The sequence below is a fragment of the Cannabis sativa genome, chromosome 2, assembly GCF_029168945.1.
Source record: "Cannabis sativa cultivar Pink pepper isolate KNU-18-1 chromosome 2, ASM2916894v1, whole genome shotgun sequence".
Lineage (NCBI taxonomy): Eukaryota > Viridiplantae > Streptophyta > Magnoliopsida > Rosales > Cannabaceae > Cannabis > Cannabis sativa.
This window is the reverse complement of record NC_083602.1, coordinates 58,214,580-58,239,559: the sequence shown is the minus strand read 5'-3', so window position 1 is coordinate 58,239,559 and position 24,980 is coordinate 58,214,580. Positions and strand designations below refer to the sequence as shown.

The 24,980-nt window shown below is 31.2% G+C and overlaps 2 protein-coding genes across 2 annotated transcripts in view; one reads left to right on the top strand and one right to left on the bottom strand.

The window, feature by feature from the left end:
• Positions 1–1,047: 1,047 nt before the first annotated feature.
• Positions 1,048–24,980, top strand: part of LOC115720698 (zinc finger CCCH domain-containing protein 25) — a 31,623-nt gene continuing 7,690 nt past the window's right edge. Inside the window, exon 1 of the mRNA XM_030649864.2 lies at positions 1,048–1,100. The gene's annotated coding sequence lies outside the window, so the exon portion shown is untranslated. The remainder of the gene's footprint in view (positions 1,101–24,980) is intronic.
• Positions 1,587–3,204, bottom strand: LOC115719228 (UDP-glycosyltransferase 71K1-like). The gene has a single exon (XM_030648181.2). It carries the CDS (start codon positions 3,111–3,113, stop codon positions 1,695–1,697), a length of 1,419 nt encoding a protein of 472 aa, XP_030504041.2. The 5' UTR covers positions 3,114–3,204; the 3' UTR covers positions 1,587–1,694.

Here is a 24,980-nt window from a genome sequence, read left to right as displayed (position 1 = left end):
GTTATTGTATGGCAAGAAATGCAGATCTCCAATTCATTGGGATGAAAGTGGAGAAAGAAGATACCTAGGTCCGGAGTCAGTTTAGCAGACCAATGAGGCAATAGAGAAAATTAAAGTCAGAATGCTTGCCTCCCAGAGTAGACAGAACAGTTATGCATTCAATCTTTTTTTATTTATACATATAGATTAATGATACATTGTTATTCTTTCAGTTTTTTTGTTTGTAAGAAATGTTGGTATTTTTCTTAATAGTAGGTATTTTCTAAAATAAATAGTTTGTGTGTAATGTTTTAATAATTTTGGCAAACTCAATAATTTTTATACATAAATTTTTAAGATTATATATATAAGATCTTAAATAAAAAAGAAGAAAAAAAAGCTACATATTTAATTATAATTCATCTAAGTAAATTAATTATTTTTTTTAAAACAATTTTATAAAATTAAACTAGTAATTTGTCAAAAACATTAAATGATAATATAAATTAATATTATTATTTTCAAAAAAAGTAAATATAATAAATAAATAAGCATGCATTATATTTTTTTAATAAATTATTAAGTGTATTTTTTACTAATAACTTTTTGAGAAATTCTACAATGTACCTCTTAAAATAAATACATTGATACACCTTTCACTTGTTTCGGCATCTTGAAGAATTTTTTAGTCTAATTTTTTTTCATATTCATGTACGTTATAGCTATTTAAGATAATCTACAAAATTTTGAGAAATTTCAAATAATTTACAACAAAGAAAACAATGTTCAAACAGTCTATTTTACAATCGTATAAAATAAAATAGTCACGCGTGCAACACACTGTTTGAACGTAGTTTTCGGCGTGTTAAACTTTTCCAAATTTCTTAAAATTTTACAGGATGTCTTAAATAACTATAACGTACATAACCATGAGAAAAAATTTGACTAAAAAATTATTTCGGGTACTAAAAAATTATTTCGGGTACTAAAACAGACAAGGGTACATCAATGTATCTATTCTTAGAAGGTGCATTCTACAATTTCCCTAACTTTTTTATTTTAGTTTTCAATTTTTAAAAAAACGTGTTTTGGTTCCATTGGGAGAGAAGAGAGAGAAAAAAGTGTTTAGGAAAAACTAACCAAATTTTTGTGGTTGAATATTGAACTGTTGGAATTTGTTGTCCGGACTCGACTTGTAGAGTGCTGGACAACTAAATTAAAATTATGTCATGCTTGCTTTTAGCGTGCGTGGTTCTCTTTTGCTTCCATTCTTGTGTTTAAATATGAAATTAAGGAAAAAATAAGGAATTTATAGTGATGTGTTTTTATTAATTAAAATAAAAAGAAAGAAAAGTAAACACACGCACTTATGGTCTTTAACTTTGTACGTATTAATAGGTAATAATAATAAGTATATATTTTAAATGTCTAAATTGCTAATATTTATATTTTTAGCAGGATAGATTATGAGTAGATTTAGCTCCACTGATCGTAAGTGCTCCCTTAAAGATTTCAAAACACAATGGGTCGTGAACAAGTCTTTTAAACTTGAAGGTGCTCACATGGTTTGTTCCACAATTTAAATCATGAAGCGCTTACACAAACTATGCAATACAAAAGCAAATGCAAATGTTTTATTTCTGAATAAGAAATTACTTTATTCCCATTTCACTTTGACAACAACAAACCTGACCTTAGAATAAAATTAGAATAGACTAATAGTAGTTGCTTCCAATGATACTATTGATCAGTTTTCCAATAGCAGTAAATGAGGATCCACCTTCCTCAACAGATTTTCTGGCTGTTTCACTCATCTCTTTGACCTTCTTCCGTACCTCACTATCACCCTCCATAAGATGTTTTACTGCAGTTTCAATCTCTTCCGCCGAGACAATATGATCATCTCCACGATCCTTGTAATCCAATCTTAAATCAACAGCTAAGCCGAACTCCCTCACCATCCTAAACGCGTTCAGTTGTTGCTCTGCATAAATAGGCCATGTGGCAACTGGTACCCCATACCACAAGCTCTCCAGTATGGAATTCCAGCCACAGTGAGACAGAAAGCCGCCCACAGCACTGTGAGCCAAGATTTTCACCTGAGGCGCCCACTCGTTGCATATCATCCCCTTACTTCCAATCTGTTCTAAGAATCCTTCTGGCAAGATTTCGTCTATGGTTGTTGGTTGTTGAACTCGTACAGACCACAAGAATCTATGTCCACTGCGTTGGAGTCCAGATGCTATCTCTCTCAATTGGGAAGCACCAAATTTTCCCATACTCCCAAAACAGAGAAACACTACAGAAGAGTGAGGTTGCTCATCAAGCCATTTCAAGATTTTATCATTCTGAACTTGATCCATACTTGGGTGAGGCTGACCGTTGAGGTCGAGTACTGGTCCAACCATGTAGATTGGAGGTGTTTCTGCCCCATCATTCATCGAGCTAAAACTATAAGACTCCAATTCCTCAATCGAATTTACTATAATCCCTTTTGTCTCCCTAAACCTTTGAGCAAGCTTAACATAAGCAGAATAGCCACCATCTTTGCAAAATGCAGCCGTGGGAAGAACGCTTGAAGGAACAGGATTCTGAAAACCCTGCAATCTTAACGGAGCATCTGATTCTTCCAACTCAGAGCTGATCTGGTTATGGCGAGTTGCAAGGTAGAACATGAGACTAAGTAATCCCAAGTTGGAAGTCATGAACATATAAGAAGGGAGGCCGAGCTCATTGGCCACATCCATCATAGGCATAGAGAAGAAATCAAGAACCAATACAACATCACCTTGAGAGTAATTGGAGTTAGATGACACAATATCTGTGAGTGCTTTTCTGACATGAGGAACAAGACTCTCCATGTATTGATAGATAAAGTTTTCTATGGACTTGAGTAGCTCCACGGGAGGTGAGTCAACCAGAGGGAGATGAACGAGTTTGATTCGGTGAGCTAAAGAAAGTGAGGCCACAAGAGAATCAATATATGCATCGAGATGGGACTTCAAGGAAAACTCGCAGAGGACTGTGATGAAAAGTCGATGATCATAGTGGATCAAGCGCTTAGCGAATTCAAGGGTTGAAACCAGGTGTCCTATTGCTGGAGCTGGGATGAACACCAATTCTACCCTTGCCATTGCTGTTTCTTGATGATGAGTTATGTTCTTCTTCTCCCTCTGCCAAATTTGGCCTAATATTTTATTATGAGCCGTATATGCATTGAATTGAACGTGAGCAAAGCACCTCTTATTATCCACTCATATGTCCTATTTTCAACACGTGCTCAATATAATATTAAGGCCAATTATGTAAAACCTCATAAAACACTGGGCCCCGTTTGGTACGTAGGATTTTGACTAAAAAGGATTGGACTGGACTGGATAAGATTGGATTATGCTGAAAGTAATCCTGTGTTTGGTTTAAGAATAAATTGGACTATTTTATTTATTTCTTTTTAGAATTTTTTTTAATTAAAATTAAAATATGTAATAATAAATTAAAATTAAAATATATAATAATGAATAAATAAAAATGAATAATTCCTAGCAAAAAAAAAATAAAAATAAAAAATAAATAAATTATAAAATAAAATAATGTATCCTATATAATTAAATATATATCATAAATATATAATAAAATATTTAATTATATTTTTTATTTAATAAATAATTAAAATAGTAAAATAAAAATACTTGAATAATATGAAATTGTTTATCTTAACACTAATTTAACATAAATATTAACTTTTTAAAATATTTATGTAAATTTTCTAGTAATTTAAAAATAATATATAATTTTATTGTCATGTTGTTTTTCTTAGAATCAATTTAAGTAACTTTAAATTTTGAAAATTTATGTATAATAATTCAAAATTATACATTTTTACTAATTTTAATAAATAATTTTTTTATAAAAATATTTATAAATAAATGTGTGATAATTATTTCATTTAAATTCTTATTAAATTTAAAAAAAAATAAAACTAAAATTAAAAAACGATAAAAAAAAAATCTCACATGCATGGGATTATTTATCCCACCTTGCTGGATGGGATAAATAATCCTAGACAGATGAGGTTAGCTGGATTAGTAATCCAGACTTCTAACATGCCCAAACACTGGATTGGACAAATTAGCATGTCTAATCCAATCCAATCCTGCGTACCAAACGGTCCCTTGAGGTAAGTAAAACTTCAATAGCTTTTTAACCATTAGATTGATGAAGAATGCACATTTTTTGGTATCCAATGACTGGTATACCTTCATCTAGAAGCAAGGGTATAAAAATTATTAAAAATTGGCAACCGATCTTACATTGTACTTCTATTCAATTACACTGAGGTATCTTATTCATCATCTCATTTTGCATTTTTGTTTTCCTATATTCAACTTGGTGCTTTTATTAACTATCTCATTTTTTTTTTATTTACAGTTAATGTGCCTACCTAATCTCATAATAGAGCACTTTAAAAAGGTTGTTCTAGTAATTCTTTCATCTATTTTGGTATTATAAAAAATATTTTATTCTATTATTTAAATGATCATGTATGTTATAGCTATTTAAGATTATTTGTAAGTTTTTAAAAACTTCTGAATAAGATTCAAATATTTTATTACACACTTCACTGCTTCTTTTATACATGTAGTTTAAAATATGTATTTTTAGCATTATAAAACTATTCAATTAGAATTTTAATTGTAAAGTCCTTAGTGGTCATATTTAGTAAATATGACAAAATTAATTATGTGTAGTATTTTTAAAATAAAATTGAGATCTTGTTTTGCATAAAAAGATTTAAAATCAAACTATTATACTTGTTCTAATAAATATTAGTATTTTTATACAAGTATATAATATCTTCAAATTTATATTTATGAAAATTATATTTATTTAAATTTTGTTAGCTGATTTATTAAGAAATTGTGTATATTTTGCAGATTAAATGATACTATTGTTTTATTATTTATTTTAGGAAACTTTGTTCAAAGCTTTCACCATACGAATATTACCTTTTCTCGACGCAATTCATGAATTGCATCGGCAAAATGTGATGTTTACCAGCAAAACAAAGTTGTTTTGCCAGTAAATGTATGCCCAAATTATCCACGGTCGAAGACCTTTGCCGGCAAAATATCTCGCTGATAAAAGGTTGTTATGTAGGTAAAACAACTTAATTTTGCCAGCAAAGAGTGCTAAAAGCCAAGAGCGAACATTTGGCAGTTTTTTTTGCTTTTGTTAGCATTATAATGCGCTGACAAAAGTCTCAAAAAAAATAGAGAAAAGTTTCTCGCGTGGTGGAAAATATGCCAAAAAGTATGCGGGAAAACACTTTTACCGGCGTAATTAAGCTCGCCGGCAAAAGTAAAACAGTATATGAAACACACACATCTAGTGTTTCATTTTATTTTATTTCTTAAACCTTTGTCAGCCTGCTGAATTACGTCGTCAAAAGGTGACCTTGATGAAAACCCACAAAACACTCTTCGATCTTTTTCTTTCTATTTATTTCCTTCTCTCTTTCTCTCCTTCTCTATTCCCAATCCCAAACACATCACCACCTCCTTCAAACACCTTTGATCACCTCCTCCACCACCGCCAATCCCACCACTACTCTTCTTGTTGAAATTTTATGTCCTAAATAAAACTCATCTCAAAGTAATCTTATTGACTATTAAAGAATGATATAGAAGTGAAACTTTATATTACTTGGTTCACATGATTATTTCATGATTATAGTTTTAATATATAAATTCTATTAAATCCAAAATTTATGGATAGTCATGATTATTGTATTGTCTACATAGTAAAAATAAATCATGATCATAAGCTTCAAACATTAAGTCTCATGATATATCAGTGCACATGATTTAATCGACGTGATAATCATCGATTAGTTTACTTACACTTGGATAAATGGAATATATTTTTTAAGGTATTAGTAAAGTAAGCTAAGATTGGATGTATTGGCTATATATCGGACTGGACTGATATTTACAATAGAAAAGATATCGTAAATTTACCGTAATATTTTTTCTAAGTAAATCTCTAATAGTTGATCTTAGATCAATGATCTTAATCCTGAGATGATTGGGTTCTGGTTTAACTGTATTACACGTGTTCTTTGATTTGTTCGTTACAAGCCTACCCGTAGGATTAACTCAATACTTACATCTTGGGAATATGGTAGTGCGATTGAGTAAGAGTGCTAATAATAGATATGGAATTTATAGCTTCGATAACTTTATAGAAGTGAAATGATGTCTCCTTAGAGCTTGGCTAATAGACATAAATGAAAGAGCTATTATTTCAGTATTATACTAGTTTATTGAAATATCATTTATAAAAAACTAAATGTTCTAAGGATAAAATACATTGAAGGGTAAAACGGTAGTTTTAGTCCATATTCAATGTAGACAATTTATAGAGGATTGTTGATTATTTAGATTGGCACAATGAATAAATTATATCATGTCTATTATTGGTTAATAGAGCGTTCTATGTAATTAAGAGTGCAATTATGAATCTACAGTAGAATCATTAGGAATTAATAAGACAGAGAATTTATGTTTATATTATTAACTGTATTTATAAATTTATTGTGTATTTTTTTTAAAAAAAATGGTGCATTGATATATTCTTACCTGTTTCGAGAGTTTTTTTAGTCTAATTTTTTTAAAGATTATGTACATTATAGTTATTTAAAACATTTTGTATATTTTTGAAAAATTCAAAAAAAAATTAGCACGCTGAAAATAAAATTCAAACTGTCTATTGCATGTCTGTTGAGTGGGAGTGCTAATAATAGATATGGAATTTATAGCTTCGATAACTTTATAGAAGTGAAATGATGTCTCCTTAGAGCTTGGCTAATAGACATAAATGAAAGAGCTATTATTTCAGTATTATACTAGTTTATTGAAATATCATTTATAAAAAACTAAATGTTCTAAGGATAAAATACATTGAAGGGTAAAACGGTAATTTTAGTCTATATTCAATGTAGACAATTTATAGAGGATTGTTGATTATTTAGATTGGCACAATGAATAAATTATATCATGTCTATTATTGGTTAATAGAGCGTTCTATGTAATTAAGAGTGCAATTATGAATCTACAGTAGAATCATTAGGAATTAATAACACAGAAAATTTATATTTATATTATTAACTATATTTATAAATTTATTGTGTATTTTTTAAAAAAAATGGTGCATTGATATATTCTTACATGTTTCGAGAGTTTTTTTAGTCTAATTTTTTTAAAGATTATGTACATTATAGTTATTTAAAACATTTTGTATATTTTTGAAAAATTCAAAAAAAAATTTAGCACGCCGAAAATAAAATTCAAACTGTCTATTGCATGTCTGACTCTTTTATTTGGAGGGGTGCATTTTTGTTAATTGTGGTAATTTTAGTTAATTAATATAATATTAATTTTTTATTTTATTAAAAAATAATATAATAATAAATAATATTTTTTTAGTGTAATTTTTAGTGTTGTGATTGAAGTGAAAATAATTTTTAATATCAAATTTGGTGATAGTATGACACCAAATTTAATGTGCTCCTTGGGATGCTCTAACAAAATAATATTTTAACATGCAAAGTGAAACATATTATAAGCATATTTATGTATTATACTGTATGCTGGGCAATTAAAATAAAAATTCGAAAACATTTTAATCCTATTTTAATCCTATTTAATGGTATTATTTTGGTACTAATCATCAGAAACAATATACATTAATTAATAGGGAAACATATTCTTATAAAAATGCTAAAATTTTAAAATACATCATTTATCAATCTCAAAACATATCACTTTAGTGAAAATACATCCCACCAAAAAAATACATTTACTTTAATACCCCTCAAAAATATATTTTATTAGATAAATATAGAAAACTCAGTTAAAAATTATTTTCCTGACATGTAAATTTGTACAATCAGGTTATAAAAATCGGCTATAGGGAGTCAGGCCACTTTTATTACACTAAAAAGGTATTTGTCTTATTAGTGGTGTTACACACCTCAAAATGAAGTGAGAAACTTCATAATTCCCCTAATATTAAAGGGGGTCTTATGTAATCCCTCACTTTATTTAGAGGGATCACATACCTCAGCCTTGTTTGATGGTTGGATTTATTTGTTATATAATCTAACGGATGATACAAATGGATAATAATGATGGACCTTTTTAAAATGAAAACTTGAAACTTGTTGCTCCAGTCATTATATCAATATTAATATTACAATCAATTGTCCTTTTCTTTATTTTTTTAAAGCATTTTTTTTTTCGAAATGGTTGAAAAGTTTTTCTATGATTTTTCTTTTACTCTATTCAAGCATTACTATTGCTAGCATATATTCATCCATTTTTATAATTTTAGTACAAAATAAGATTAAATTCTGAATACAATTTTTGTGGAACAAATATATTTTTAAATACATATTGGAATCTATTTTTTTTAAAAAAAAAAATATTGAACATATATAATTAAAATTATTTTTAAAAAAACTCTATTAATGCTTTTACTAATGCTAGTTTATGTATTGGGACTTCAACAATTTTAATACAAAATGAAATTAAATTTCAATAATATTTTGAGTAAATATTATTTGTGACCCTGTGTTTTACAAAAGTTACTAATTAAACCATTTATTTTGTTAAAAGACAAAATAGAGCTTGTATTTTCTAAAATAGTAAAAATAGGACCCTGAGTTTAATTTTTGACAACTTTTTTTTTTTAATATAACCAAATTGAAAAAAAATTCTAATATGAACAGATACTGAAAATGTAAACAATTTTGTCATAACACCTTTAGATTGAATTATTATTAAATTTCATTTTGACAAAAAAATCAGTTTAGGGTCCTATTTGTACTGTTTTGGAAAATACAGTATCTATTTTGTCATTTAACAAAACAAGTGGTCCAATTAATAACTTTTGCAAAACACGGGATTTAAAATAGTATTTACCCTATAATTTTTATGGAAAAAAAGCACATTTTAAGCAAAATTTTGAATATATAATTATAATTATTTTTCATCGTGATTTACATCATGCTTGCAATTTAATAGATTTTAAAATTATACATATAATCATAAAATTAAACACGTTAGCAATGTGATTGAAAGAAAAAAAAAATCTAGTTATTTCTTAACTATCACTAATTCAAAAAAAAAAAAGAGAAAAAAAAAATTGAAAGAATGAAAATTGTAACAACAAATTCTATGAAAAAAATAAATAATATAATAGTACAAAAAGATAAATCAAGTTATCAAAACTAAGTAAAAAAAATTCGTAATACAAAAATATATTAAGGAGTTCATATTATTTTGCTTATTGCAATTAGATTAATATTTTGTTATTTTTCTATTGCTTAGTTATATTTTGTTGTTTTATAGTTGTTTTCATGTTGTTTGTTAAGTTGTTTTAGGGTTGTTTCTAAGTTGTTTTTTTTTATTTTTTTTACTGAAATACAGTATTTTTATAATTTTGAAAATTTAAACACAGTATTTTGTAAAGTTGGTACAATAAAAATGTAAAAAAAAAAAAAACTCTGTGTCACAGTATTTTTGTAAAATTTTCTCTATTTTATAGTATTTTTTGTAAGTTTTTTTGTGATTAATTTTAAATTGATTATTCAGCAAAAAAAATAAAATAAAAATGAAACTAAGTGTATAAAATTATTGATAAAAATAAATTAAAAGGTATATGTCTAAATTTGTAGAAGATGTTATTTTTATTTTCTATTTATTTATGGAAAAATATTATTTTAGATTTTATGTTTTACAAAATTTATTGATTAAATAATTTTTTTTGTTAAATAAAAAATCAAATCTATATTTTTTAAAAATCACAACAATTTTTTCATTTTCGAGCCAATAACTTAATTCATGAGATTTTACTGTCAATAACATATAAATTAAATTAATATATTTGTTCAATTTATAATGGAAATAAATTTAAATTTAGACTTTTTTTTTTTTGTTTCCATTACATTAAATTATATTATTTTATTTATATGAAGTCTCAAATTAAAGAAAAATAGTATATTTTATACATTGATTGTGAACTTGTAATCTAAGTTCACCTTAAACAACTTGAGGGAGAAGAAGAAATACATAATGACTTCAACTAACTAAATACTTTTTTTAAAAAAAAAAAACAAAAGAATTTTTTTTTTTTTTGAAATAATTCATTAATTACTTAAACATACATTAATGATTTTAATATATTGTGTAATCGTTTTAATAAACATTAAGTTTATTAAAATTTAAATTGAAAAAGAAACATTAAAATATTATTTACATTTATTGATTTAGTCATTAAATAAAAAAGTTAATTATTTTATTGTTCTTTTTGCACTTCTAAAATCTATTTTAAATTATTTTTAATTTTGTTTGTAGCATAATCTCTTTCATTGTCACATTTGGCTTCATACAATATTTTAGTGAAATGGCTTGATACAATATTTTGCATTGATACAAAACATTTCTATAAAAATACAAACTACTTTATGCTAAATACAAATAATAAAATATTAGAATAGTATATAATTACAATTATACCCTTTTTTATTATCCAATATTACTCAAATTTAGTTGAAAATGACATGTTTGACCTCAAAAATGTGAATTTATCATTTTTTTCAATATTAAATTTTAAATTAACAGCCAGTTTCCTATCATATAACTTACTAACATCAACCTATAGTTATTTTGTCTTATTTGAGGGGTGTAATCCTTCAAAAAGTTAGTGAGGGATTACATAATTAGCCAATATTAAAAACTAAAACTTCCCACTGATCTTATTTTGGTCAGATATCCAATAATTGGGCCGGGTGAATGTTTGTTTTATGTGCTGAGATTCAAAATATCTTTAAATATGAAAATGGAATTTTAGACCACAAATTGAAATTTCTAATTTGTTTACTTTTTAGTGTGGAGTAAATTATTTTTAAAAAATACTTTGTTTTTCAAAAACATTATATATTTTGTATATTATATACTGTGTTAAGTTTTCACTGTTATTTCACGGTTAATTTCAGTTCCACTATTGTTTTAATTGTTTTGTTTTATTGTTTTATAGTTCACCTAAAATTTAATATTTTTGTGAAAACATTGTTTAAAAATTAAGTTGGTAAATATTTTTTTTTATTTAACATTATAGTTTTTTTTTTTTGAATAAATCAGGAAATTTATTAATTAATAAACTCATTCAAAATAATAGAACGCACTTCAGAGGAACAATCCTCCAATTGAAGCACACAACCTGTAGAGAAACAAGAGTCTTTTGTCAAGCAATGAGCCAACTTGTTTGCAAATCGTTTAACAAAACATAACTCAGCAAAAGATAAAGCCAAAAGTAAATTCCTAACATCTTGAACAATAAGATCAAACTGTAAGGACATAAAAACATTACTTTGGACTGCTTGGACACACATCAAACTATCCGTTTCTAACACTACATTGTCTCAGGGATGAGTTGCAATCCAACTCAAAGCTTCTTTGATGCCTATGATCTCAGCAATTTTGGGTTGGACATACCCAACCTTTCCCTTCTTGAAAGCTTCTACCATGGTTCCATGATGATCTCAAGCTACACAGCCCACTCCAAACCGCCCCTCTTGTTCAAATAAAGCCCCATCAACATTAATTTTAATCTTGTTTAACATAGATGCAATCCAACGCTCATAGTTCTAACCCCCATCATGTTAGAAGTCATCACCTCCTCTAAACTTCTAGAAATTTCTAGTTATTACATATTTGTTAGTTAATTTAAGACAAAGCCCATTGTAATTACCAAAGATTAGTAGAAAAGTCTAGATAAATGTAAGAAATGAGTAGAAAATAATTTTCTAGAAATTTTTAGAAACAATAGTCACTAGATGTTTCTAGTTATTTGGGACAAGCCCAATGCTAGAATTCTCTAGCAAATTGAAGAGGCTTCATCAACCAACCATGAGGCACTATAAATAGACCCTTGGTCTCATGGATGTGGGTGCACAAAACAAGTGAAGTCTTAGTGTGTGCTAAGTTATCTATACACAAGTGTGTGTGTGTTCTTAATAAGTGTCTAAATACAAAGTGTCCCAAAAGTGTGAGTTATATACAAGTGTGTAGTAAAGGTGTCTAGTGATTAAATTAAAGAGTAAGTGTTTGGTGTATTGTGGTCTAATAAAAAAAGTGTTCAAGTCTTGGTGTAATTACTTTTTCAATAATAAAGTAATTACGTTTTCACGTGTTGTGGTGTCCAACAATTGGTATCAGAGCCGGATCGAGTTCGTTCCGAAAGAGTCCTTTGTTGAGTTTCTTAGAGTGATCGTGTGTGGTTTAGTACTACAGAGTTTGCACGATGGGTGACCTTCAAGTGGTCGGCGGAATTAAGAAACTTAACAACCAAAATTACAACACGTGGTCGATGCACATGGAGGCATATCTCCAAGGCCAAGACTTATGGGAGATCGTTGGTGGCAATGAAGTCACACAGCCAGAGGATGCATCCGCTTTAAAGAAATGGAAGATTAAAGCGGGCAAAGCCATGTTTGCGATTCGGACCACAGTCGAAGATGAGATGTTGGAGCACATCAGGCCGGCGAAGACACCGAAGGAAGCATGGGATACTTTTGCATCGCTGTTCACCAAGAAGAATGATACAAGATTGCAGCTTCTGGAGAATGAGCTTCTCTCAATCAGGCAGCGCGACATGACGATCAACCAATACTTCACCAAGGTAAAATCTCTTTGTCGCGAAATCTCTGCATTAGACTCTGGTGCTGGCATGTCAGATGCTAGAATTAGAAGAATTATTATTCATGGATTAAGGCCAGAATATAGAACTTTTATTGCTGCAATACAAGGTTGGCCAAGCCAACCTTCTCTTGTTGAGTTAGAAAACTTGCTAGCTGACCAAGAAGCGTTAGCTAAGCAAACGTCTGGAGTCTCATTAAAGAGTGATGAAGAAGCACTCTTTAGTAGAGATAAGAAAGGACGACCCCGACCAAATACTAGTAGAAATACTAGAAAACATGATGACAAGGATAGTCATCATGGGAGCTCCCAAACAGGGGGAGCTCAGAATAAAGACAAACGGGGTGGTCAATCAAAGAATAACAATAAATTTGATGGAAAATGCTACAACTGTGGCAAGTATGGCCACATGGCTAAAAGTTGTTGGTTCAAGAAGAAAACTGCAGAAGGCAATGCAGCCACATCAAATGCAGAAAGGACAAGCGATGAAGAATGGGACGCAGAAGCATCATTCGCAGTGGAGGAAGAAGAATTAGCTTTGACAGCTTCTGTTCCAGGAAAGATCGACTACAATAACGATTGGATAGTCGACTCTGGCTGCTCAAATCATATGACAGGAGATGAAGAGAAGCTGCAAGATATGACAGAATATAAAGGTGGTCGCGTTGTGGTGACAGCCAACAACTCAAGATTACCGATCGCGCACATCGGTAAAACAACAATCATCCCGAGATTCAGCCCAAAAGAAGTTTCACTCCAGGATGTCTACCATGTACCTGGGATGAAGAAAAACTTACTATCAGTGGCGCAACTTACGGCGACAGGCCACCATGTCGTATTCGGCCCTCAAGATGTCAAGATCTACAAAGATCTTGAAATCTCTGGAACACCGATGATGAAAGGATGCCGCTTAGAGTCTGTCTATGTAATGTCAGCAGAGTCTGCTTATGTAGACAAGACTCGGAAGAATGAAACAACAGATTTGTGGCATGCAAGGCTAGGACATGTCAGTTATCATAAACTCAAGGTGATGATGAAGAAGTCTATGCTGAAGGGTCTTCCTCAACTCGAGGTCAGAACAGAAACCGTATGTGCTGGCTGCCAATACGGTAAGGCGCATCAATTACCGTATGAAGATTCAAAGTTCAAAGCTAAAGCACCATTGGAGCTGGTCCATTCTGACGTATTTGGGCGAGTCAAACAACCATCAATCAGCGGTATGCGATACATGGTTACATTCATCGACGACTTCTCAAGGTACGTATGGGTTTTCTTTATGAAAGAAAAATCTGAAACTTTTTCAAAATTTAAAGAGTTTAAAGAAATAGTAGAAGGAGAAGTCGGCAAGAAAATCCAATGTCTCCGAACAGACAACGGTGGCGAATATGCCTCAGATGAATTTTCTGAGTATCTTCGAGAATGCCGCATACGCCATCAATTCACATGTGCAAATACGCCACAACAGAATGGAGTAGCCGAGAGGAAGAATCGCCATCTTGCAGAAACATGTCGAAGCATGTTACATGCAAAGAATGTTCCAGGGAGATTTTGGGCTGAAGGTATGAAGACAGCTGCTCATGTAATCAATAGGCTTCCCCAGGCTAAGTTAGGGTTCGTTTCACCCTTTGAAAAACTGTGGGGTTATAAACCTGCAGTAAGTCACTTTCGAGTATTTGGCTGTGTGTGCTACGTGTTCGTGCCAAGCCACCTACGTAGCAAATTTGACAAGAAGGCGATACGATGTATCTTTATGGGATACGACAGCCAACGGAAAGGGTGGAGATGTTGCGACCCTACAACTGGAAAGTGTTACACATCAAGGAATGTGGTCTTTGATGAAACATCATCATGGTGGTCATCGCAAAAGGAATCATTACCAGATTCTAAAGAAATGGAAGATGAATTGCAGAAGAAAATGGGGGAGAAAATTGTTGAGTTACCTACAACTCAAGATACAGATGAAGAAGAAAACACCGAGGACGAGGCACCTCAGAATCCATGGCAAACGGGGGTGCATCAAAGAGAAGGACATGATGATAGTCAATTAGAACTTCGGAGATCAACAAGAGCGCGAAAGCCAAATCCGAAATATGCTAATGCTGTTGTAGCTGAAGAAGAAAAGTTCAGAGAACCAGAGTCATATGAAGAGGCATACCAAAATTCCAAGTGGTTAGGAGCTATGAAAGAAGAAATAAGTGCGCTAGCAAAGAATCAGACTTGGGAGTTGGTGCCAAAGCCGAAGGAAGTGAAACCCATTTCGTGCAAATGGGTCTACAAGGTAAAAACTCGTCCTGATGGTTCAATTGAGAGATACAAGGCTCGGTTAGTTGCTCGAGGATTCTCTCAACAATATGGGCTAGATTATGACGAGACATTTAGCCCAGTCGCTAAAATTACAACAGTACGAGTTCTGTTAGCACTTGCAGCTAGTAAAGACTGGAGGCTATGGCAGATGGATGTGAAGAATGCCTTTCTACATGGAGAACTGGATCGAGAGATATACATGGTGCAACCAAGAGGATTTGAGGATAAAGCACATCCTGACTATGTTTGCAAGCTGAAAAAGGCGCTCTATGGATTAAAGCAAGCTCCACGAGCATGGTATGGAAAGATTGCTGAGTTCTTAGTAGAAAGCGGATATTCTATGGCACATGCAGATTCAAGCTTATTTGTCAAAGTAAGGGAAGCAAAGATCGCAATAGTTTTGGTATATGTCGATGATCTCATTATCACTGGAGATGATGACGCAGAAATTTGTCAAACAAAGGAGAACTTATCAGTACGCTTTCAAATGAAGGAGCTTGGAGAATTGAAACACTTCCTCGGATTAGAAGTTGACCGAACTAAGGAAGGTTTATTTCTCTGTCAGCAAAAGTATGCTAAAGATTTGCTGCAAAGATTTGGAATGCTCGAGTGTAAGCCCATCTCAACACCTATGGAAGCTAATGCTAAGCTATGTGCTCATGCTGGGAAGGACTTGCAAGATGGAGCAATGTATCGACAACTGGTGGGAAGTCTAATCTACCTTACATTGACTCGACCAGATATTTCTTATGCAGTTGGAGTAGTAAGTCGATATATGCAGCAACCAAAGAAGCCACATTTGGAAGTAGTACGACGAATACTGAGGTATGTCAAAGATACCATTAACTATGGTCTCTTCTATAAGAAAGGGGATGAGGTTAAGATCATTGGCTACTGCGATGCTGATTATGCTGGAGATCATGATACCCGACGATCAACTACTGGGTATGTATTCAAGATTGGATCTGGAGTAGTGTCTTGGTGTAGCAAAAGGCAACCAACAGTGTCTTTGTCAACCACAGAAGCAGAGTATAGAGCAGCAGCAATGGCAGCTCAAGAGAGTACGTGGTTGATGCAACTAATGAAGGATCTACACCAATCTACAGATTCTGCAGTGCCACTATATTGTGACAATCAGTCTGCTATTCGTCTAGCAGAGAATCCAGTATTTCATGCTCGAACAAAGCATGTGGAGGTGCATTACCATTTTCTCAGAGAGAAAGTACTTCAGGAAGAATTAGAGATGCACCAAGTGAAGAGCGAAGATCAAGTAGCAGACTTATTCACTAAAGGACTCAGCACAACGAGATTTCAAAAACTCAGAGAACAACTCAATATGAAGAGTCGGTGCTGAGGGGGAGTGTTAGAAGTCATCACCTCCTCTAAACTTCTAGAAATTTCTAGTTATTACATATTTGTTAGTTAATTTAAGACAAAGCCCATTGTAATTACCAAAGATTAGTAGAAAAGTCTAGATAAATGTAAGAAATGAGTAGAAAATAATTTTCTAGAAATTTTTAGAAACAATAGTCACTAGATGTTTCTAGTTATTTGGGACAAGCCCAATGCTAGAATTCTCTAGCAAATTGAAGAGGCTTCATCAACCAACCATGAGGCACTATAAATAGACCCTTGGTCTCATGGATGTGGGTGCACAAAACAAGTGAAGTCTTAGTGTGTGCTAAGTTATCTATACACAAGTGTGTGTGTGTTCTTAATAAGTGTCTAAATACAAAGTGTCCCAAAAGTGTGAGTTATATACAAGTGTGTAGTAAAGGTGTCTAGTGATTAAATTAAAGAGTAAGTGTTTGGTGTATTGTGGTCTAATAAAAAAAGTGTTCAAGTCTTGGTGTAATTACTTTTTCAATAATAAAGTAATTACGTTTTCACGTGTTGTGGTGTCCAACACATCATTCAAAGGAGACAACGAAATGCCCTTCCTTCCTTGAGCAAATTTGTATTGATCAAGCATGATTCTAGCTGATGTTACAATATTTGAAGCAAGCTAACTCTTGTTTTGCCAAACAAAGTCATTCCGCGCACGCCGAATAGCCCAACTCACCATGAACTACAGAAACCAAGGAAAAAATTTCTTCAGAAGAAACCATTGAGTTAAGGGCACCGAAATCCCAACGTGGTTATCAATAACAAAGGTATGCTTTTTTATTCCCCTTCATCTAATTAATAAACAATCTAGATATATGACTTTTTTTGGTAAAGATATAGATTGTAATTGTAATATGGTAGATTTTAATTTCAACATCTTGAGGTTCCAGTGACTACTCCCAAAAACAATGATATTTTGGTAAAAATATAAGCATATTTGCTTTGAATCGAGTGGACTGGAAAATTAAGAAAATTCATAGTATTAGTATGTATGCCGTTAATCTGTTGTGTATTTATGTGGTTGGTGAAGTAGTAGAGGTTGGAAAAGGAGTCAACTATTCATAGCTGGTGACAAAATCTTATTTTAACCATGTCGTGAGATACCTCTCATATATATATATAAATATATATTAAATGTTCTGCTTACAATTAATTTATTCTCTGAAGAACGATGATTCTAATAATTTAATATTTCACCCATAAAACAAAGGTTTTTTTGAGGATGCTTATATTATATGTCAAGACTCTATACACAACTCATTTTTCTAAGATGTAGGCTTATTATGGGTAGAAAAAGAATAATCAATAGAGATAAGATATAAAAGAATTAATGATTATATTGACAAATCTTTATGTGCTCGTTTGGAACGTCGTATTAGCTCGTATTGTATTGTATTGTATTATATTAAATTGGATTATATATCATATTTTTATATAATACTATGTTAAACTTTAATTTATACTAAAACATTATATATTTGAGTGTCCATAAAAGTTAATACCACATATAGTTTTACATAAAAATATTGCATAAAATACAATTCAATATAATACAATACAATACAATACGACCTAATACGGCGTTCCAAACGAGCCCTATAATCATAGAATTATAGATAATAAATTGGGTTATTGGTAGAGGTAATGTGGTTTTAATTGATTATGTGATATGTCAGAATAGAGGTGGACTTGCTGAATTTATTGTAGTTAGCGAGAATTTTTGATAGTGGCTTGGCCCTAAATTCATATTAATTAGCTATTGATATTTTTTCAAGCTCTGATATGTAAGTTCTTCTTCTCCTTCTCCTTCTCAATCTTCTTTTCAAATTACATCAATAAAAATTTAGATTTGAAAGTTTTATAAAAATATTATTGTGGTATGATTCTTTATTGTTAAATTCACCCATTTACCCACAAATTTTATGAAATTTATCTTCTTTTGTAAGTTAAGCTTTTTGTTTATATGTATACAAGGGCATACCTTCCATGTGTTTGACAAAATGTCTAACATAGTTAATATTCTTTATTAGTCTAAAGAAAGAGGACATCTTCCATTGTGCTATTTTTTTATCTTTAAGTTAAGCTTCTTCCTAATATTGTTATTATTTTTATTTTGTAGAACTGAGTTTAATAAATTAGTAATTTTATCTTCAAATCTTAAATAAATGTGTTGATTTATTGTTGTTTATAAGTTGTTTTGTAGTTGCTATCATCTTTTTTATTTATATTGTTGCTATTGTTGTTGTTGCTGCTGCATTTCAATTAATTTATTTTTGTTGGTGAAGCTCAAATCTAAATGTTAGGTATAAAACTCAAATTTAGAGTTTTATTATTCAACAATCTCCTTTAGATTTGGTTTTAATTTTTTTTTTTCAAATGATATCAACTTTGAAATCTAATGCTTATTGATGTCCATTTCTCTCACAAGGTGGCAAAGTTATTTTTCTAAAGACTTTAAATAACTATGTTGATTTAACGTTGTGTATAAGTTGTTTGATAGTTGTTTCATCTTTTAATTTATTTTGTTGTTGTTGTTTCACCAAATTATCTATTGAAGAAGCTTTCAGGACAAAAAATGAGATAATGATGACAAGATTGCAAATTAAAAGATTAATGTATTAGTTTTGGTTATCTTTGTTTGGGTTCAAAGACTTGCTTTGTTATGTTTTTTTTTTTTTTTCTGATGTATTTAGATAGAAAAAAATTTTAACCTTAAATGGTTTATGTCTATCACTTTTTCAGTTTCTAATTAGTTATTTTTTTTAGTTTTAATTTAGTTATTATACGGTTCTTATTCTAGGGTTCTTAAGTTTTTTTTTTTAAAAAAAAAAAGTTTAGATTATTGAGTTAGGTCTTACATATATCAGTTGTATTTGAATTTTAATTTGGAGTTATTTTAGTTGCATATTTATTAAGTTTTACAATTATTTTATTTTTTAGTTGTTATATTGTTATTTTTATGTTGTTCAGTATATGATATACTTACAGCTTTGTATAACTATTAATTGTATTTTAATTAGTTCATTGCTTTATTAATTTTATCATCATAATATTTTCAGGTGGGTGATAAGACCTCTGATGTTTTTGATAAGTTGAAGCTTCCGAAGAAAAATATTATCAAGATTAATAATTTGTTTTTTTTTATTTGTCTTGTTTGAAATGTTCTCTAGTTGTAGTTCATTCATTTGAAAAAATATATATATTTTATAGTAGAAAGTTATTTTATAGTTTGTTTAATGTTATTTTAATTGCTACAGGACTTGATTTCTAGCGATGATGAACTTCAAAATTGATTAGAATGAAGTTAGTTGCATACATAAAAAGTGTACAAGAAAATGTTTTAAAGTCTTTCAAGAAGGATGGAGTTACTGTGCATGAATTTACGATTGAGAAGTGTGTTTCGTTTTGATTGTATGTACTGAAGAGCAACAATTTTTAAGAAATTTTGCTTTTATATATTTTTTTAAAACTTTTCTCTAGTTAACTTCATATATATCTTGTACGAGATATTGAATATTATAATTTCTTTTTAATTATTTATATGTTTTAGTACATTAAGAACCAACTATTATTATATTTTCAATTTATACATCAAGTATTTGTATAATTATATTTTTTTATTAAAAAACAATAGTTGTCAGAAGTTTTTTTTAAACGATTAATAACTATTTAATAACGATAAAAAAAAACCATAAAAATAATTGATAATTTAAGGAATTTACAAATTTTAACAATTGAAATTCAATGTGTACAAACAACATGAAAGTAACATCTTCAAAAAATAATGAAACTAAACAATGTGTTTACAACTTTAAAACAACCGTAAAACAACAAACAATGTTACTACTAAATATAAGTAATTTTTCTTCATATTTACAATCTCTTTCTATCAATACCCCTACTTGATTCAAAATAAACATAATGTGTTCTCTTATTTTTCATGTCTGGATGTAAGAGATAAAGATAAGTTTTTCTTTTAACATGTAAAACTATATTCCTTTAATTGTTAAACAACTAGTGTAGTGTATGAACAATTCATAACAAACTTTACATCAATATGAAAACAACTTGATATTTTATAATATTTTCAAGTTGAATAAGATGTTGCAAAAAATAACATAAAAGAAACTTCACAATAATATGAAAATAACTTAATTATTCTTTTGTAGATTTTGTGTAGTTTTTATTTTTGTTGTTTTCAACCAAAATAATATCAATTGATGAACAAATAATTTAGCAAACACACAAAACAACTCAAAATCAACTACTGATGTTGTTATTGCATGAGTATTTACAAATTTTCTTCATATTTGCAATATCTTCCTGTCACATTCATTATTATATTTGTGTTGTTATTCTGTCGCTTGTACATTTTACTTTTATTTTTAGAAGGGTGAAAATACAACGTAAATGAAACTTAAAAACAACGTGAAAGTAACATATTTTTGTATTGAAACTTTAACACATACTCATTATTCTTATTATATTTTCCAGAAATTCAATGTAGTAGTTTCCTTCAATATTTTCAAAAATTATAAAAAAAAATACTGAAAACATATGTAAATCAACCAAACAACAACAAATAATTAACAAAATAATTGAAGAAAACACACTAAACAACATCAAATTTATTTTTTTTTATCTCAAAAACTACATCGTTGGCTTCATGGATATCTCCCCACGGTGATCTCGTTGCCATGGCAGAACATCTAAACAAAACTTCTTACTGGCGTCAATGGAGATTAGCCTAAAGTTCTTCGCCGGCGTTCATGGAGATTGCAAAAAGCTTTTAAATCATTGGTGGTTGATGATTTCAGATCTCCATCTCTTTTTAAGTGTTATCGACGATGAAGAGAAACTCACTGTTTTGCTTTGCAAGATTAAGGAGAAGTTCTTTTGGGGAAGAAAACTCTTTGTTTCGTATTTTTGAAAAAAAAAAATTTAGTTTTCTTAATTTTGTTTATTTTGTCATATGGTAATAAAAAAGTAAAATTTAACTTAAATATAGCTATATATATAAGAACTCATTTTTTATTTTTTTTTTTTGAAGAAATTCACTGTTATTAAAACTGAAGATCGTTTACAATAACAGAGAAAATAGGATTAGGGATTTCACCCATCCAACAGACATCTTCATCCAACTCAAGAGCATACTTAGCTAAACCATGTGCAGCTTGGTTAGCATTTCTCAAAACATGAGAAACAGTTACTCCCGAGAAAAAGGATAAAAGATAACAAACATCCATTATTAAATCATTAAAACTAGAAAGATTCTGAGAAGGAAAATTAATGGCAGTGGAAACTCGCAGTGCATCAGTTTCAATATGAGTAATTTGTAATTGCAACTGCAAAGCCCAATTAAGACTGTGAAACAAAGCTTTGGCCTCCATTTCATCCGAACGAAAGCAACCTTGAACTGGTTTGGAAAGTGCAGCAACTACAGTTCCTGTATGGTCTCGAATAACAGCACCAACACCCAGGATCTTGAGATCATGGTTGACAGCAGCATCCACATTTAATTTGAAGCCTGCAAAGGTCGGTGGAGTCCATGGAATTGGTGGTTTCGGATGCTGAACTGCTGCTTGCACAGTAGCAGAATTACTGATATTGTTGCAGACAGTATTTTGCTTCTGGTTTCTAAGCTTTGATCGCATATACTTGTCCAAATACTGAGCAGCAAAATCAACAATAGCTTGGCTATTTTTAGAGACACCACCATGTATAACCTGGTTTCTTTCATGCCAAATTGCCCACATAGTACACACAATAGATTCAAAATCCTGTCTAGAATGTATAGTGGATAAATGGATTATGTAATCACCATTATACATATTATAAGCATGTGTATGGTCTATGGTGAACTTGGTAAGTTTCCAAACCTCCTTAGCTTTGTTGCAATTAAATAAGGCATGTCCAATAGATTCCCAAGCATTGCTACATAGTGAACATATAGCCGAATCAATTACTTTTCTTCTGCATAAACCAGTAGCAACCGGCAGAGCATTCTGCATAACCCTCCAAGCGAAAATTTTAACCTTTGAAGGTAAGTTCAAACTCCAAAAAGTTTTCCACCAATTGGTATGTGAGTTTGAGGCACTAGTTTCTCGTTCCTCTGCCAAATTTTCTGCCAAATGAAAACCTGAATTTACTGTGTAGCAACCTGTTGTAGTATGGTGCCAAATGAGACAATCATTTGATGGAAAAAAACTGAGTGGAATGGTCACAATTCTATCCACATCTATAGGCAGAAAGTATTGCTCCAAAAGAGCAATGTTCCATTCTCTTTGTTCTGTTATAAAATTGGCCACTGGCAGATTAGATGGACCTCGATAACTAATAGCTTTGAAATCGTTATGTCCAGGAATCCATTTATCTGAGCCAGCTAGGACATTGAAACCACTACCAATCTTAAAACGCAAACCTTGTATTAGCAATTCCCTCCCCCAATGAATGGCTTGCCAAGTGAGAGATGGAGAGTGACCGAGCCTTGCATCCAAGAAACTGTTATTGGAAAAATATCTATGCTTTAACAATCGGCTTAGCAAAGAATTGGGCATGTTAAAGATTCGCCAAGCTTGCTTTGCAAGGAGAGCTTTGTTGAAATGAACAAAGGATCGAAACCCCATACCCCCTTCAAATTTTGATTTACATAATAATTTCCAACTTCTCCAATGTATCTTGGAACCATCTTTATTAGATCCCCACCAAAAATTAGCCATCATAGATTCTAATTGGCTACAGAAAGTCGAAGGCAGACGAAAACAACTCATGGCATAAGTAGGAATTGATTGCACAACTGCCTTCAAAAGTACCTCTTTTCCCCCAACAGAAAATAATTTCTCATTCCAAGCATGAAGCTTTTGCCATATTCGTTCTTTGACATCACTGAACATTTCCTTTTTATCTCGCTCCGAGAAGGCTGGTAATCCAAGATAACGCTCATGACATTCACTAATAGGCATGCCCAAAGTGTTGTGAAAGAAATCCTGAGCTGCTTGAGTGGTATTAGGGGAGAAAGACATAACAGATTTTGTAGTATTCAAGAGTTGACCTGATGCTTGGTGGTAGATATCCAGAACTTTCTTGATCGCCCTTGCCGAACTTTGTGTAGCTTCACAGAAGAGAAGACTATCATCCGCAAATAATAAGTGAGAAATCGATGGTGAATGACGTGTTAAGCGCAGACCTTTTAGATTCTGAATGTGCTCTTCATTCTGCAATAGCCTTGATAGCCCTTCAGAACAAATCAAGAATAGGTATGGTGATAAAGGGTCTCCTTGCCTTAGACCTCTGGTTGGTTGAACATGTCCCACTTCTTCACCATTAAGCATAAAAGAGAATTTTGTAGAAGTAAGACAGCTCATGATCAAATCAACCCATTTTTGATGGAAACCCATTTTGAACATAACTGCTTGGATATAGCTCCACTCGACTCTGTCAAAAGCTTTACTCATGTCTAGTTTGAGGGCCGAATAGCTTCTACCACCCCTTGTCTTATGCTTCAAGTGATGAATTAATTCAAACGCCACAAGGATATTATCCGTGATAAGCCGATTTGAGAGAAAAGCACTTTGTGTTTCTGAGATAACAGCTGGGAGTACATCTTTAAACCTTAGAGCCAAAGTTTTTGAGATGATCTTATAAATTACATTGCAGAGGCTAATCGGTCGAAAATCACCCATACCAGTAGGAGTTTTGGTTTTTGGAATGAGTGTGATGAGTGAATGATTAATAGTTTCCATACTATTACCATCATTCAAAACACCCAAAACCACTTTGGTGACAACATCTCCTACAATTGTCCAATACTTGTGATAAAACATTGCTGACATTCCATCACTACCCGGGCTTTTATCAGGATTAATTGTTTTGAGAGCACTGAAAATTTCCTCACTTGTGAAAGGTTTAATCAATGAATCATTCATAGCTGATGTAACAGTAGTTGGGATCGTATCAAGCGTATGAAGCAATGCTTCAGGATGTACATCAGTAGCCGAGAACAAATCATTAAAATAAGATGTGATTATGTCAGTCATGCCTTGTTTTGAATGGACAGCAGTACCTTGATTATTTACCAGGGACTTGATTTTGTTATGTTGTCTGCGAGAGGATGCATAAGCATGGAAAAACTTGGTGTTTTGATCACCATTTTGCAGCCAGTCCACTCGGGATCTCTGTTGCCAATACGTTTCCTCTTGAGCTAACAACTCATCTAACACATTTTCATGGTGTTTTAGATTTTGGAGAGCAGTGGGAGAACGGTCTGTAGCATTATTCAAAGCTGCAACATTCTTCTGTGCATGTTTGATTTTTTTCTTAAAGCTTCCAAACTTTTGCTGATGCCAAATTTGAAGGGAGTTGGCACACCTTGTGAGATTGTTGAGGAAGACCATAGCAACATTTTCATGTGAGTCTTGATGCCAGTTCTGTTGAATCAATTCAGTAGCTTCATCTTCTTGCAACCACAGCTTCTCGAAACAAAACCTGGTGCGCTTAGACTGCTGCTGGTTTGGAGAATTAATTGGCAAAATTTGGGCAGCAAGTGCACGGTGA